The sequence below is a fragment of the Bison bison genome, unplaced genomic scaffold (genome assembly GCF_000754665.1).
Source record: "Bison bison bison isolate TAMUID 2011002044 unplaced genomic scaffold, Bison_UMD1.0 scf7180017864299, whole genome shotgun sequence".
Taxonomy (NCBI): domain Eukaryota; kingdom Metazoa; phylum Chordata; class Mammalia; order Artiodactyla; family Bovidae; genus Bison; species Bison bison.
In genome coordinates, this window is record NW_011494871.1 from 3063999 (window position 1) to 3078308 (window position 14310).

Genomic DNA, 14310 nt, shown 5'->3' on the forward strand with positions numbered 1-14310 from the left:
TGGATTCCCATGCCCTCCTCCAGGGGATCTTCCCAACCCAGGGATCAAACCTGGGTCTCCTTTGGCTCCTACACTGCAGGCAGATTCTTTACCACTGAGCCACCAGGGAAGCCCTTACCAGCCCATATTCCAATTTTGTCATTACTCTTCTGTTTAGTATTTCCTTCCCCTCCAGGTTGCTCCACAGATACCCAGGGCAAGAGGCAGTTAGTGACATCTGAGACAATGCTAGTGGGCGCTTTTCTGGGCTGGGGTCTGTCTTCCCATTTTCTTCAAGCAATATTGCTTTTCCTTCTTCAGTACTTAACTCTTCATGTTTGATTCGCCAAACCAGCTAAAGCGGCAAATTACTGTTTCCCAATTTAATTCTCACAGGGCTGAGTTAAATAGCTCTGAAACTAACTTCAGATTCCTCCATATCCTGAAGTCATGGATCAGTGCTACCCTATTAGATGTTAGTTATATCCACAGTCAGATTTCTCCATTTTATTTACGGGTAGGATGAGACCAAAGAAGCCACCAGTGACAAAAGCTACCATGATCAAATGGATTTCAGTTACATTTTATCCATTTTTTTTGTGAAGAGATGACTTTTTAACAACAAAGAAATGTACCCGACTTAATTTTATCAAGCCAGCAGAATTTGAAGAAGACTGATCCCAGCTTCACTTATAAACAGAAATGTACAAATTGTAAATAAGGTGTCAGCAAATAGAGTTCAATGGCGTATCAAAAGGATAAAATATTTGACAGATAATTGGTTTATTTCAGAAATGTAGGAGAGTCAAAACTTTAAAAAACTTTCTAAATATCACTATATCAGCCAAATAAAGAAGAAAAATGTGATCCCATCAGTAGATGCTGCAAAAGTTATTGAGTCAATCCAATTTCCAGTCCTAAAATAAGGAATCTAAGTAACATAATAAAGAAGTCAATCAGCTATAATGCATACTATTTATGAAAAACTAGTACCATACTACCATAAATGGTAAAATCCTAAAACTGTTTCATTTTAAATAAGAAATTAGTCAGGGATTCCTGTCATTGCTATATAATTCACCATTGTTTGGGAATTTTCAGCAACTGCCAAGAAAATTAAATAGCTATTACAAATACTAGGATAAAGTAAAATATTTATGTGCTTATACAAATATGTGAACCAAAAATGGCTGTGTAAATATGTTCATATGACTGTACAGCTAAAAAGCCCAAAACATATCAGTAAAGAAATGATAGAATTATAAAAAAATTATAAAATTGTAAGATTTTGATTATAAGTTATAAAACTATAAGACAATGATAAAATTATAAGAAAATCTAATAAGGTGACTAGATTCATAATAAATACATGAAAACCAATAGCTTTTTCTGACCTGACAATCACTAGCTATTTTTGTTTAGTTTAGCAGTAAGATTTAGAAATGGAAGGAGAGTAATAAGTCCTTTCAAAATAGCAATTAGAACTCTACATTTCATAGGAATAATTTTTATACTGAAGACTCCCCTTGTGGTTCAGCTGGTAAAGAATCTTCCTGCAATGTGGGAGACCTGTGTTCTATCCCTGGGTTGGGAAGATCCCCTGGAGAAGGGAAAGGCTACCCACTCCAGTATTCTGGCCTGGAGAATTCCATGGACTGTATAGACCATGGAGTCGCAAAGACTCAGACACGACTGAGCAACTTTCACACAGTATCATAAAAAACTTAGTATAGTATCAACCCTTCCAAAATTAGTGTGTAAATTTATATGATTCCAATTAGAATCCTGATGGATGATTGTTTGGGGGGGGAGGGGGGAGGGGAAGGGAATTGCATAAAATGATATTGAAGTATAAATGGAATTAACAGGTGCCTGCCTAAGAGTAAATATGCAAAGCATGTTCAGAAAGAACGATCAGAGGGTAGACTTATCTAAACATCAACCCGTGCTGTAAAGCTGCCACAACCGCATCAACCTGGTACTGAGAGAACTGGGCGGATAGTCAGGGAACTTAGCACTAAATCCCAGCTTCCAGATCTGTAATATGTGAGAATTTAATAAGTAAATGTCAAAGGTGATATTTTAGCATAGTGAAAAAGTTTGGATTGTGTCCTCAAAACTGGCTATTTATAGGGCAAAAAATAAAATTGGACTCCTTTCTTATCCAGCATAGATACATTAGTTTCAAAAAACATTGAGACATAAATTTGAAAAGTAAAACTATAAAAATCCTGCAAGAAACTCCTGACGTAATTGCATGTTGAGAAGCTATTCTTGATCTTATAGAAATTGAAAGCATTGTATATGACAAATGAAACCATAAAGAAAGCCAGTAGAGAAAAAGTGTATTTGGAGGAAATTTTGTAATAGAAAGACAGAATTCAAGAACTCTTAGACAAGCAGATAAACCATGAATTGAAAATGGACAAAGGACCTGATGTTGCACACAGTTCCAAATCCTCACATCCAGCAAATACATGAAAACATGGTCAGACTCACTGGTGTTCCAGGGAATATTTATTTTTAGAAGTAGTCAATATCTTCAGTTTTTCTAAGTGGAGAGTATTAAATAGAATATAACAAGCAATTGCTGATAGGAAAGCAGGGAAAAGGTTGTGTCCTTCATGAAAGGAGAGAGAAACCATTAGGACCTTTTCTGGAAGCAGCCAAGCAGCATCCTATGAAGTTAAAAATGTATTTGTTTTTTAAAATCTCACAGCCCTACTTCTGGGAATCCTTCACAGAGAAATAAAAGATACAGGATAGATATTATAATATACTCTAGGTGTTTATTACATGATGGTTGTGGCAACAGAGAACTGGAAACAAGATGAATGCCTATCAATAGGTGATGGCTGAAGAAATATGGTCCACTTATAGTATGATTTATTATGTGAGCATGAAAATGACTGCTTTAGGGTCAAACCCTGGGAACTCGGGGGCTTCCCGTGGTGTTTTGTTTAATGAGAAAAATACAATGAAGAAAGTGTGTATGATGGATTGTTTCTGAAAAACAAGTAATGATCCCTGACGTGTGTGTGTGTGTGTGTGTGTGTGTGCACTACAATCCAGGTGAGACATCTGGCAGGTAGTTAGCCTGGGGGTGCAGAGGGCCAGAGGATTTGAAGTAGGTAGGAGGAGGAAGTCAAGTGAAAAAAGGAAAAGAAGAAACAGCCGGCTGTTAAATGATGTGCGGATTGCTCCTTCAGCCTGACAGTGAGGGTGAGTTTATATACACACTGAGTGTGCAGCGCTTCTGAGATGTCTGTGGGGCGCCTTCCTGTAGAGTTTGTCATTGATATCTTTTTCTCCTTGAGATCTTTAGAACTTGGACATCCCAGGGCTGATCTCCCCTGCTCCCAGTTGAAGGTGGAGCCGGCCACTTTCCCGGGCCTCACCCCACGACACTCTGGTTGCTTTGTCCCAGCAGACTCAGGGCAGGCTGATTCCTGGCCAGACGTCTAGGCTGCTGGGAACTGATGTGCACTCAGCACTCTCTCGAGATGCACATTCAGTTCTCACGGCCCCCAGAGCTTGGCGGGCTTGGGGGGTACGGATTTGGTCCGTGCCAAGCAGAAAGCAACCCATGCTCATACCCGAGGAGGAGGTGGCCCGTAGATCTGCCGGCCTGGAATAATATGCTTGTTCCAGCCCTCTGCTTCAGCACTCAGCTTTCTCTTTCTGGAACACAGATACAAGCCTGTCACATGCTATGGAGGACAGGCAAAGGTCAGCACCGTCTGCTCAGCATATCCAGAGGTCATTCTGTCTCCATCCCAGCCTTGTCTCGTGCCATGTCCCTGGCCACCCTGGATGACCTCAAGGTCCCCCCCAAATGTTCTGTGTGTGTTTGAGCCTTAGAACTTTGTGATGGATGCTCGTCCGTGGGGTTGCTGCCCTCTGTCCCCTCCCATTCACACCCCTTGCCCTCCTGCCAAACTCTGCAGGTGCAGTACCTTCCAGGCCAGAGGCTCTGTGGTCCAAGCATCCTTCCTTGACTCCCCCGCTTCCTGCATCGTCTCCCCAGGAGTGACTTTGCAGAGCACGCTGTTGTGTATATATGTTCTGTGCCTGTTGCCAGCTGCCGCGTCCCCACCTCTGCAGTAGATAGAGTTCCAAGGGATCAGGGACCTGCTTCTTTGCCTTCTTCCTTCTTCTGTTTTTAAATCTCTCCCTTCCTGGGGGTTATCACAGTATCTAACCCATCATGTATTCCCAGTAAAATGACTGAGTAAGTGGGTGAAGGACATTGTGCTTCCTGAAAAGTGAGCATAAAATCAAGGTAAATGGGGCCTTGGCTCTCACAGAAAAACACGCCCACACCACACAAAGCCCACTGTGTCGGGTTTGAAGTCACAGCTAATCGGCAAAGGAAGGCAGTTGTTCCTGGAACCAGAGCTCTTGGCCAATCACAGTTTTAGGATGTTGGTCTTAGTGTTCAGTGTCAATTTTATGCTGATTAGGCAATAGTGTAAAATGACCTTTCGTTTATTTTCTCTGATGGGAGGGTATCCAGGGAGTCCCTGAACCTAGGCTTTGACTTGACCTGAAGTTACGGCGTCATCACATCGACCTGAACCTCCAGGGCTGCAGGAGTCAGAAGGGCCTCTGCTAACAGCTTGCTGTTATCTCCGCAGATTTTCACGGCACTGCCCCCCTTCACGCTGGGCATCTTCGAGAGGTCTTGCAGCCAGGAGAGCATGCTGAGGTTCCCGCAGCTCTACAAGATCACCCAGAACGCCGAGGGCTTCAACACCAAGGTGAGCCACGTGTGTACATGGGACCCCTCGGAAAGGCTGGTGACCCCGCCGATGCTTGGAGGGGGCCCTTGAAGGAAGGTGAGGCCCCAGACCTCCCCCAGAATAGCACACCCACGGAATCTGAACTGCCTGATCAGGCAGGAAGCATCCAGTCTTCCTGTTTAACAAAGCCTTCTTCCCCACCTGAGCCTCTGATGGCCATGTGGCCAGTGGCCCCCACACCCCAAGGCCTATGGGATCTAATCCTCCCCCGTCCCAGTGAGCCACATCACGTGGCACGGCCCTTGCTCCATCACTGCCTGGTTCTCAGTGACAGGGAAATATTCCTTCAGCCAGTGAGGAGAATTGGCCAGAGGTGAATGCAGGAATCAAGTCAGACGTGGCTGTTGTATTTCAGTCTGGAGAATCGGTAAAGAGAAGACATCTAGACAGACAAGGAGTAGGGATCCAGCGCTGAGCTGAGTAGGAGCAGGCTTAGGTGTTTCAGGGTCCTCCGATCAGGAGTCACCAAGGGGTCTGGTGGGTCACTGGCCCACCAGCCACGTCTGGGGGGCAGCGGTGAGGACCCACCCTGAGGAGGGCAGGTGCCCGCTGGGCTGGAGGCAGAGATGCCCACATGCCTGCATTTGCTGTGTTTCCATCTCCAGTGGTCATGTGGGAGGGGTTTCAGGGGCTGGAACTGAGGCTCGTTGCCCCATTCAGTTAAGACAGCTCGTGCTGGTTGAGTGTGTGACCAGCCTGCGTGACCACTACTGGGGCCTGAGAGAGGGTGATCCGGGAGTCCTGGGCAAAGAGCGGTCCCTGAACACCTTGTTCTGAGCCAGCTGTCATGACAGTCCTCCTTCAGAGCGGCCTCGTGTTTGGGAAAGCATGATAGCTGTGTCCACATCCGGAAAAAATACGAGGGATCCTACTGGATCTCGTGTGTTCCACACACAGGAGATGGGAGTGACTGATTGTGTCCTTGTTCACTGTGGTTCTGTCCATGAGAAATACGGTCTCTTTGTTCAGCGTCATTTATGTGAATCAAATCTGTGATTTACAGAGTTTGAATTCAAAGGCTGCATAAGGTGGGGGTAGGGAGTGGACCCACTGGAAAGGTAGCAGAGATGAGGGTGATCGGAGACCAACCTGCAGGCATTTTGAAGATGAGGGCGGGTAGGATGTAGAGGGCAGGGAAGAGATAGGGAAATCATGAACATTAAAGTAGGAAGATTTCATTGTCTTATCATTTCTCATCATTTTCTGTTGTCCCGTCACTAGTTAAGATCAAGCTATATGGCAGTTCCTAGTATGATGTGTAGATTTTTAAAGAAATTCCATCCGGCTTTAGTAATTCTTTCATCTCAGGGTTAAAGGCATGGTTGAAATGCATTTATGAATCCGTAATTGAGAAGAAACTGCTGGTTTAGTTCTGTTGTTTGACCTTTCGAGTGTTAAAGAGAATCTTTAACTCTGAATGCTATTCATCTAAATCCTAAAAACCGAAAATGGGAGGGATTTTCAGGGGTAAAACAAGAGAGTGAGCATGCTGTGTGAGAATTCACATGTTAAATGTTTTTAATGCTTTCCAAAAGTATGGTTTAAGTCTCTTCAGTCCCAGTGTGACCTATTACCCCTTTTTTTGAATGATGGTAAAATGTTGTTGTCTTGCTTTCAGTTCTAAAGGAAATGGATGATCATTTATTTTTCGGATGTAGATAGATTGTATATTGTCTTGTGTATATGTGAATATCTCTTTAGGTCCTTGTACTCGAGGAATATAATCTGGAGACAGCCGGCTCATTTGTAGCTAAAAAGGAGGAAATTGGTTTTTTCCGCCTTCTGGAGCTGGGATTGCCGCCTGCATCCCTGACAGTGAGGGGCTTGTTGAGCCACACAGAGGTCAAGAGTGTGGGCAGTTCCTGACAGCCTCGGTCTGTTTTCCCTTAGGTTTTCTGGGGTCACTGCATCAACGCCTTGGTCCACTCACTCATCCTGTTCTGGTTTCCCATGAAAGCGCTGGAGCATGGTAGGTAATGGCTTCGTGATTCAACTCTCAGCAAGTAGCTTTGCAGCCCCTCCACGCCTGTTGTTCACAACTTTTTTCCCCAGTTCCACAGGCCTAGAGATCACAGGAACAAATTTCAGAAGAAAAACATACGTAACATCTAATGAGAGCTAGTCTCGGCTTTATAGCTTGTAGGTTTCACCCCTTCTGGCTCTAAGAACCCATTTTCTTTCCAGTTGCCTGGAGAGTTTAAATACTAAGAATCTGAAACTTTATTTTTAATAACGATTTGAGTCAAAGATCTTGAAGAAAAGCACTTTACTATAATGAAACATCAATGCCTCTTGCCCTCGAGTTTGAAATTTTCTGTTAATCACTTGGGCTTTCATTTTCCAAGCCTGACGCACCTCTATGCCAAATAACTCAAATCTCACGAGAGTATAATTTTATACCCTGTTTTCTGGAAGTCTCTTTTCCTTGATGTACACTTATCAAGCAAATGTTTAAAGTTTGTTGGAGGCCAGACTATTCCAGTTGTTTTTAACCTTCGCTGAGCTGGAGGAGGGTGTGCTTGTTCTCATTAATGCATCTAAAATGTGGCTTCTTAAAGAGACATACCTTTTAGCCTCAAAAAATGAAAATGTATTACGAGAATGTCCGTCTATTACTCCTCTCAAATCGTAATAATACCTCCGGGGAAAGTTACTCCAAATGTTGACTAGACAAGGCCTCTGACTGTTCAGAGAACCAAAGGATATAAAGTTTCCGAGCTTCTTTGTTTCTTCTTCCCAGTTTCTGTGTCAGTGGTTTTTGTGCTTCAGACGGACATGATTCATCCTCACTGATGTGCTTTAACCTGTCAAATATTGATGGTTAGAGAATATGCACGCACAGCCCATGTGTTATATACCTTATGACTTGTTCTCTATTGCATCGGACCTCCTTTTCTTTCAAGGGCCCCTGAGTCTCTTGCTTACTTGTGTGTGTGCTCAGCCGTGTCTGACGTTTTGCGATCCGTGGGCTGTAGCCTGACAAGTTCCTCTGTCCATGGACTTTCCCAGGCAAGACTACTGGAGTGGATTGCCATTGCCTACTCCACGCCAAAGTCTCTAAATGAGAAAGTAAATTTTTTTGCTTCTAGCCTCACCCCCAAAGGGGCATTCTAGATGAACCATTCTTTGAAACTTTCCTGTGATTCATCTTTATGTGTTGCTGTTGTTTAGGTGGTTCAGTCCTATCCGACTCTTTGCAGCCCCGTGGACTGTAGCCCACCAGCCTCCTGTGTCATGAGATTTCCCAAGCAAGACTACTGGAGTGGTTGCCATTTCCTTTACATGTAGTGGTTTTAATTTATTGGGTTGGCCAAAGAGTTCTTTTAATTTTTTTATAAGATCATACAGAAAAACCTGAACAACCTTTTGACCAACCCAATATTTTGAAATGATTTTGTGATTAAGAGCTTACAAATATAAGAGTGTTGACTGTGCTTTGTATTAGAAGCTCTGGCAGTTTGGTGATAAAGTGGCTGTCTTTGTATCAGGCTGGGCTGGTGATGGGAGGCAGTTTGTCTGCTGAGCACAAGAGCGGCTTTGGTACGTGTCCTCTGGTCCCCAAGCCCAGCCTTTCGTGAATAGGAAGAGACTCGTACTCGTACTGACTCTGGGTATTATCTCTAGGCTCACCACCCTCTTATGTCTACGGGGACTCTGTAAATACGTGGTGCTTGCTTTGGACTCATAGAAGTTTTCCAAGATGGTCCTTTACTTGCCCGCTTCAGAAGGAGCTAGTGCGGCCCCGTCTGGTCAGGTGGTTTTCTGATCCTGAGTCATCATCATGTGCTTTGAGATGGCGGCTTGTATTTTTTGGTGGGATCACTATTGTTTACCTAGATCACATCATGTAAATCCATCCACTCTCCCAATGTGGTCTGTATTTAAAAGAAGATAGATTCCCCAACAGTTACTAGTTTACCTACGAGGTGTCACCAGGTAGTTTCCACCACATGGCTTCCCTGGTAGCTCAGTTGGTTAAGAATCCCCCTGCAATGCAGGAGACCCCAGTTCAATTCCTGGGTTGGGAAGATCCACTGGAGAAGGGATAGGTTACCCACGCCAGTATTCTTGGGCTTCCCTTGTGGCTCAGCTGGTAAAGAATCCACCTGCAATGTGGGAGACCTGGGTTTGATCGCTGTGTTAGGAAGATCCCCTGGAGAAGGGAAAGGCTACCCACTGCAATATTCTGGCCTGGAGAATTCCATTGACTGTATAGTACATGGGGTCGCAAAGAATCGGACATAGCTGAGTGACTTTCACTTTATCTGCTTCATTCAGGTTAGGAATTTGCCTAGCAACCAAAAGGATGACTTTTTTCCATTTTTTAATTGCCATCATGGTTAGCATCATATTTCATATTTATTAAGCCTTCTGCATAGAGGTTTTCATTAGGTTATATTATAAACAGTAACCTTTTGACTGAAACTGTTGAAGGTGAAATGAATACCAAGTGTGAAGTCTATTTGGTAAAGAACAACAGAAGGCTGTGGTGTTCTTGGTCACTAGTTGATGTCCTCTAACAAATGGAATGAAAATTGTAGGATTCATTCCTAAATTCTCACTATTAGTACACCACAAACATGATTACAATGTCCCTCAGCCTTATTCTTTGATGTGATATTTATGTCCAAGGCCCTGTGATAGAGTCTGAGGGTGGTGGGTAAACGTGGCAATGTGGGTCTTCCTGTCAAAGCATTTGAAGTCTGGTAAGGGACGTGGATAATTCTAGTGCAGGCAGAAAGTAACTCTCAAGTAAAATCCAGAGGAAGCACTCTCAGATTGCAGGGGGCTGAGAGAGATGTCTTTCATTTAGGATGACTCATGGCTTGTTGAAGGGGATAACGTGTAGGCTTAGCCTGGAAGTCCAGGCAGAGCAAGATGCCAGGGTTGGAGGGAAGAGCTGAATGAAGGGGGTGATTCAGGACAGATGCGGAGAGCTTGAGAAGTTCATTCCTTACAGGGAGGAAGGCAGAAGAGTTGGAGAAGGTGGGTGAAAGCTGAACTGCAGAGAGCTTGGAATGCAATGTTAAGAAGCCAGGACTCCATTTGGAAGCATTGAACAGTCATTAGCATTTAGATTGAGCTGAGTATTGCGAGCAGAGCAATTTTGGGAAGTTAAAACCATCATATGTAAGGCTGATAGGAGAAGGAAAACTGATAGCAGGAGTCCTGGTTAGGTCCTCAGCTCTTCCAGGGAGCTTAAGGAGGGTTAAACCTTGGACTAGGGATGTGTTTAGCGAAGGGAGAACTTGTCTTGAGAAGAAGTCCTTCAGCAGAATCATAGCAGACCAATGATGTGCCGGGTGCCAAGGGCGTGGTGGACACTAAAAAACGCAGCTTGTCTTGCTGTCTGGGGGCTTCTGTGAGGTCAGAGCTGATGATCGGGAAGAAGATGTTAGATGATCAGGAATTATGCACGTAATTGCTTAATGGCCAGTGTGCTGTGTTCGACAGGCTGCTGGGGAGCTTGTAATACCGGGACATAACCTAGTCTAGTGGGTCAAGGAAGCATCTTCTCCAAGGAAGTAAGTAGTACTTACGTTCTTAAAAAAGGAGCAGGGAGTGAGCAGGTAGGGCAGGGGAGGTGTAGGGAAAGTAGGGGAGAAAGAGCATTCCTGACAGGGAGCACAAGCACACAGGGCTCGTGCTGCCCGGGAGCTGGGAGAGTCCTCGGGCAGTGGCTCCCAAGGGAATGCAGGGGTGGACTCAGGATCTTGTTCAGCCTTTGGTGAGCACTTCCAGACCCTGAGCTTCCCTGGCCTTGGACAGTGAACCCTCTCCCCGCCGCCTTTCCCCCCATCCTTGTGCAGCTGTGAACCAAAACATGACTGCACACATTTCCAGCATCCCCTCTGCGTCTGCAGCAGCACCCTAGTCGAGAGGGCAGTAGCATAGGAATTTTAGGTTGAGGGTCAGATCACTAAAACCCAGATGAGGGAGAGGTTTGGGGTGGGAGAGTTATACCCCGGACTTGCCTCCGAGGAAGACAAGACAGCCGTGTAGAGAAGTGCCTCAGGTCTGGCAAGAGCACAGGTCTTTGTGTGTTCGGTTTTTTAGTGGAGGGAAGGAAGTCAGAGGAGGAAATCAAAAAGCTTGCAAGTTTGAGAAGAACCAGGATGTGGCAGCTGATTTGATTACTTGGTCATGGGCTGATTGCCCTAAATAACAATGAGCTCCTGTTAACACTTTGAACCACCCCTTAGAAGGAGGCATTCACCCTGCTTCCAAAGAAGTGTTGGAAAATGGCACCAATTTGAGACAAACGAGAGCATCTTCAAACCACGGAGAGCCTGATCTCATAGAACAGTGCCTTGGGCCCCCCACCCCCGCTCCAGCCCCAAGTCCTGCCGGAAGCTGTCAGCCGTGGGCTACACTCAGCCCTGAGGACCTTTACTCGACTGGGGGCTGAGATCCACAGAGCAGCTTGGTTGCAGTGTTTCATGCTCTGTGGGCTGCATCGTCAGCGTGGTGGATTCTACCAGGAAATGTTCTCCAGGCTCCCTCGAGAAAGGCTTAGGTATAGACAGAGCTGGTCACTCCGGCATCATTGTTGGCAAGAAACGTTTCTGAGAGGTGCTAGCCCGTCAATCATTCCTTAAGAAACATCCAAGAATTTTGCTTTGCTTATTTCTGTGTGGTTTTGGATAGAATTTTCAAAGCAGTGCTCGGCTGATGGAGTTTGTGATGATTCATTTCAAGTTTCAAACTACATTTTTCCACTCCAGCAATTCTGTAGTAAATCAGATTTCTTCCAACCATCACAACCTTATGCTCACGGCGATGGCCAGTCTGCAGCTCCCAGCCTTCAAACTTAAACATGATTCTAGGTTAAAACCCAAGATGTCACCTTTGCAGGGACTGAAATTCACCAAGACTTTGATGTTGGGCCACTCTTGGACTTTCCAGTGGTGTATCCAGTATGCATATTTGAGCAACCCTCCTTGAAGTGGAATGTGGTTATTGGCAAATCCATTTTGATTTTTTAAAAAGGAAATTTTCAGATTTTGTTTTTCTTGATGGAATTTAAGAGGGAAGGGATAGGAATATACTTAGCATCAGAGAAAAATGGCCCCCCAAAAGATTTATTCTTGATTCCTCCCTGTCTACACTCTGGAAACTATCCCCATCTCTTTTTGCATTACAGAAGAAATGCAATGTAGATATTTATTATATTGGCACTAATTAAGCAGTAGGATCTCTGAACATTTTTGGAGAAGGCTACATTATATTTTCTTATAAATGTGCTGCTGTGAGATTAGACACGTTTTATAAACTGAAATGATAGTATACCTGTATAAAATGAGATGTAGGGTACTTCTCTCTGCCTGTGGCAGTACTGGGTCATTTTAGCTTGAATTATTTATGACCCTATACCTGTTACTATAAACTTGTTTTTTTTTATGTCACGTAAGTTTCACATTAAGCTAAAGTGGGGTTAGATTGCCCTTGTTCTCTGAGATTGCATCTTCTTAAGATCAATTACTCATTCATTAAAAAAAAAAAAAAGACAAGTGACTGCGTCCTTTGTGCCAGGTCCCTTTTGGCAGATGTAGTACAAGTCCAGTAGGCAGATTCCCTGCCCTCGTGGAGCTCACACGGGACAAAGCAGGACTGAACAGAAAGTGTAATGAAAGGACGATCGAGGTCAAATGGTGTGCGTTCCAAGGACCACTGATCTGGCCCCGGGTTTGAGGATGTGTTACATAGTCAAAGGATGCGAGGGAGGAGAGAGCTGGGAAGAGAGTAGGGAGGGAAGGGTTTCAGGCTATGGGAATAGCATGGGTAAGAGGCTGTGATTCAGAGTCAGAGAAGACATGTGTGGGTGCAAGACTGAGGAGCGAGGCTGTGAGATCGATTGCCTAAGGATGGGAAAGGATGGAGACCAAGAGATCAGACCTTTCCCAGTCTTGGGGACTAGTGAGCCTTTTGAAGTATAAGTTCAGCGGGAGCCACTGATGGGTTATAAGCAGGGAGCCAAGTAGCTGATGAATTTCAAGGTGACTACACTGGCCAAAACGATTTTTGGCATCCAGCTAGTTGGCTATTGCTTAGGTTGTGTAGTGACAGCATCAGAGAAGCGGACGGATTAGAGGGCTCCTAGAGGGGCAGAACTGGAAGGATCCAATATTGCATTTATGAAAACTTCCCTGGTCTATCTGACTGTGCGTGCGTGTGTGCCAAGTTGCTTTAGTCGTGTCCGACTCTGTGTGACCCCAGGGACTGTAGCCTGCCAAGCTCCTCTGTCTATGGGGATTCTCCAGGCAAGAATACTGGAGTGGGTTGCCGTGCCTTCCTCCAGTGGGCCTTCCCAACCCAGGAATCAAACCTGCACCTCCTGTAGGGCAGGCAGATTCTTACCACTGAGCCACCTGGGAAGCCAATATTTTCTCAAGAAGATAATAATAAACTGTACAACTTGGACTTCTTCCATGTCCCAAAGTATGATTCATTAGCCGTTTCTATTTTGCACTGTTGACAACTTCTGTAACCTGACTGTGTCACATGTATTTTACACAGTTGGGTTTGATGTAATGCTGTAAAAAGTATGAGCTGGAGTTCTTAGATTTCACCTTTAGAACTCTGTCAAGAAGTTGAATCAAGGTGTATTAGGGTAGGGACAGCTGCTGCAACAAACAACCCCCAAATATCAAGGGCTTAGCCCAGTAAAGGCTTATTCTGCCTCGTGTCATCATCAAATGGAATAGTATCTTGTACATGGTATATTGACGCTGTTTTCATTTTCCACATTTGTGATGCCCTGGTATTAGACCTTGATCCTGGAAAAGGTCAGTTTTCATTCCAGTCCCAAAGAAAGGCAGTGACAAAGAGTGTTCAAACTATCGCACAATTGCACTCATCTCACACGCTAGCAAAGTAATGCTCAAAATTTTCCAAGCCAGGCTTCAACAGTATGTAAACCATGAACCCTCAGATGTTCAAGCTGGATTTAGAAAAGGCAGAGGAATGAGACATCAAATTGCCAACATCCATTGGATCATTTAAAAAGCAAGAGAATACCAGAAAAGCATCTGCTTTATTGACTACGCCAAAGCCTTTGACTGTGTAGATCATAACAAACTGTGGAAAATTTGGAAAGAGATGGGAATACCAGACCACCTGACCTGCCTCCTGAGAAATCTGTATGCAGGTCAAGAAACAACAGTGAGAACTGGACATGGAACAAAAGACTGGTTCCAAATCGGGAAAGGAGTACGCCAAGGCTGTATATTGTCACCCTGCTTCTTTAACTTATATGCAGACACCATGAGAAACACGAGGCTGAGTGAAGCACAAGCTGGAATGAAGATTGCTGGGAGAAATATTAATAACCTCAGATATGCAGATGACACCACCATTATGGCAGAAAGCAAAGAAGAACTAAAGAGTCTCTTGATGAAAGTGAAAGAGGAGAGTGAAAAAGCTGGCTTAAAACTCAGCTTTCAAAAAATGAAGATCATGGCATCCAGTCCCATCACTTCATGGCAAATAGATGGGGAAACAATGGGAACAGTGACAGACTTTATTTTCT

At 44.5% G+C, this 14310-nt stretch overlaps 1 protein-coding gene across 1 annotated transcript in view; it reads left to right on the forward strand.

The window, feature by feature from the left end:
* Positions 1-14310, forward strand: part of ATP8A2 (ATPase, aminophospholipid transporter, class I, type 8A, member 2) — a 452578-nt gene that overhangs the window by 292517 nt on the left and 145751 nt on the right. The window contains exons 29-30 of the mRNA XM_010851206.1: positions 4617-4739; positions 6672-6750. Of these exons, the coding sequence (XP_010849508.1) occupies positions 4617-4739; positions 6672-6750 (202 nt within the window). The remainder of the gene's footprint in view (positions 1-4616; positions 4740-6671; positions 6751-14310) is intronic.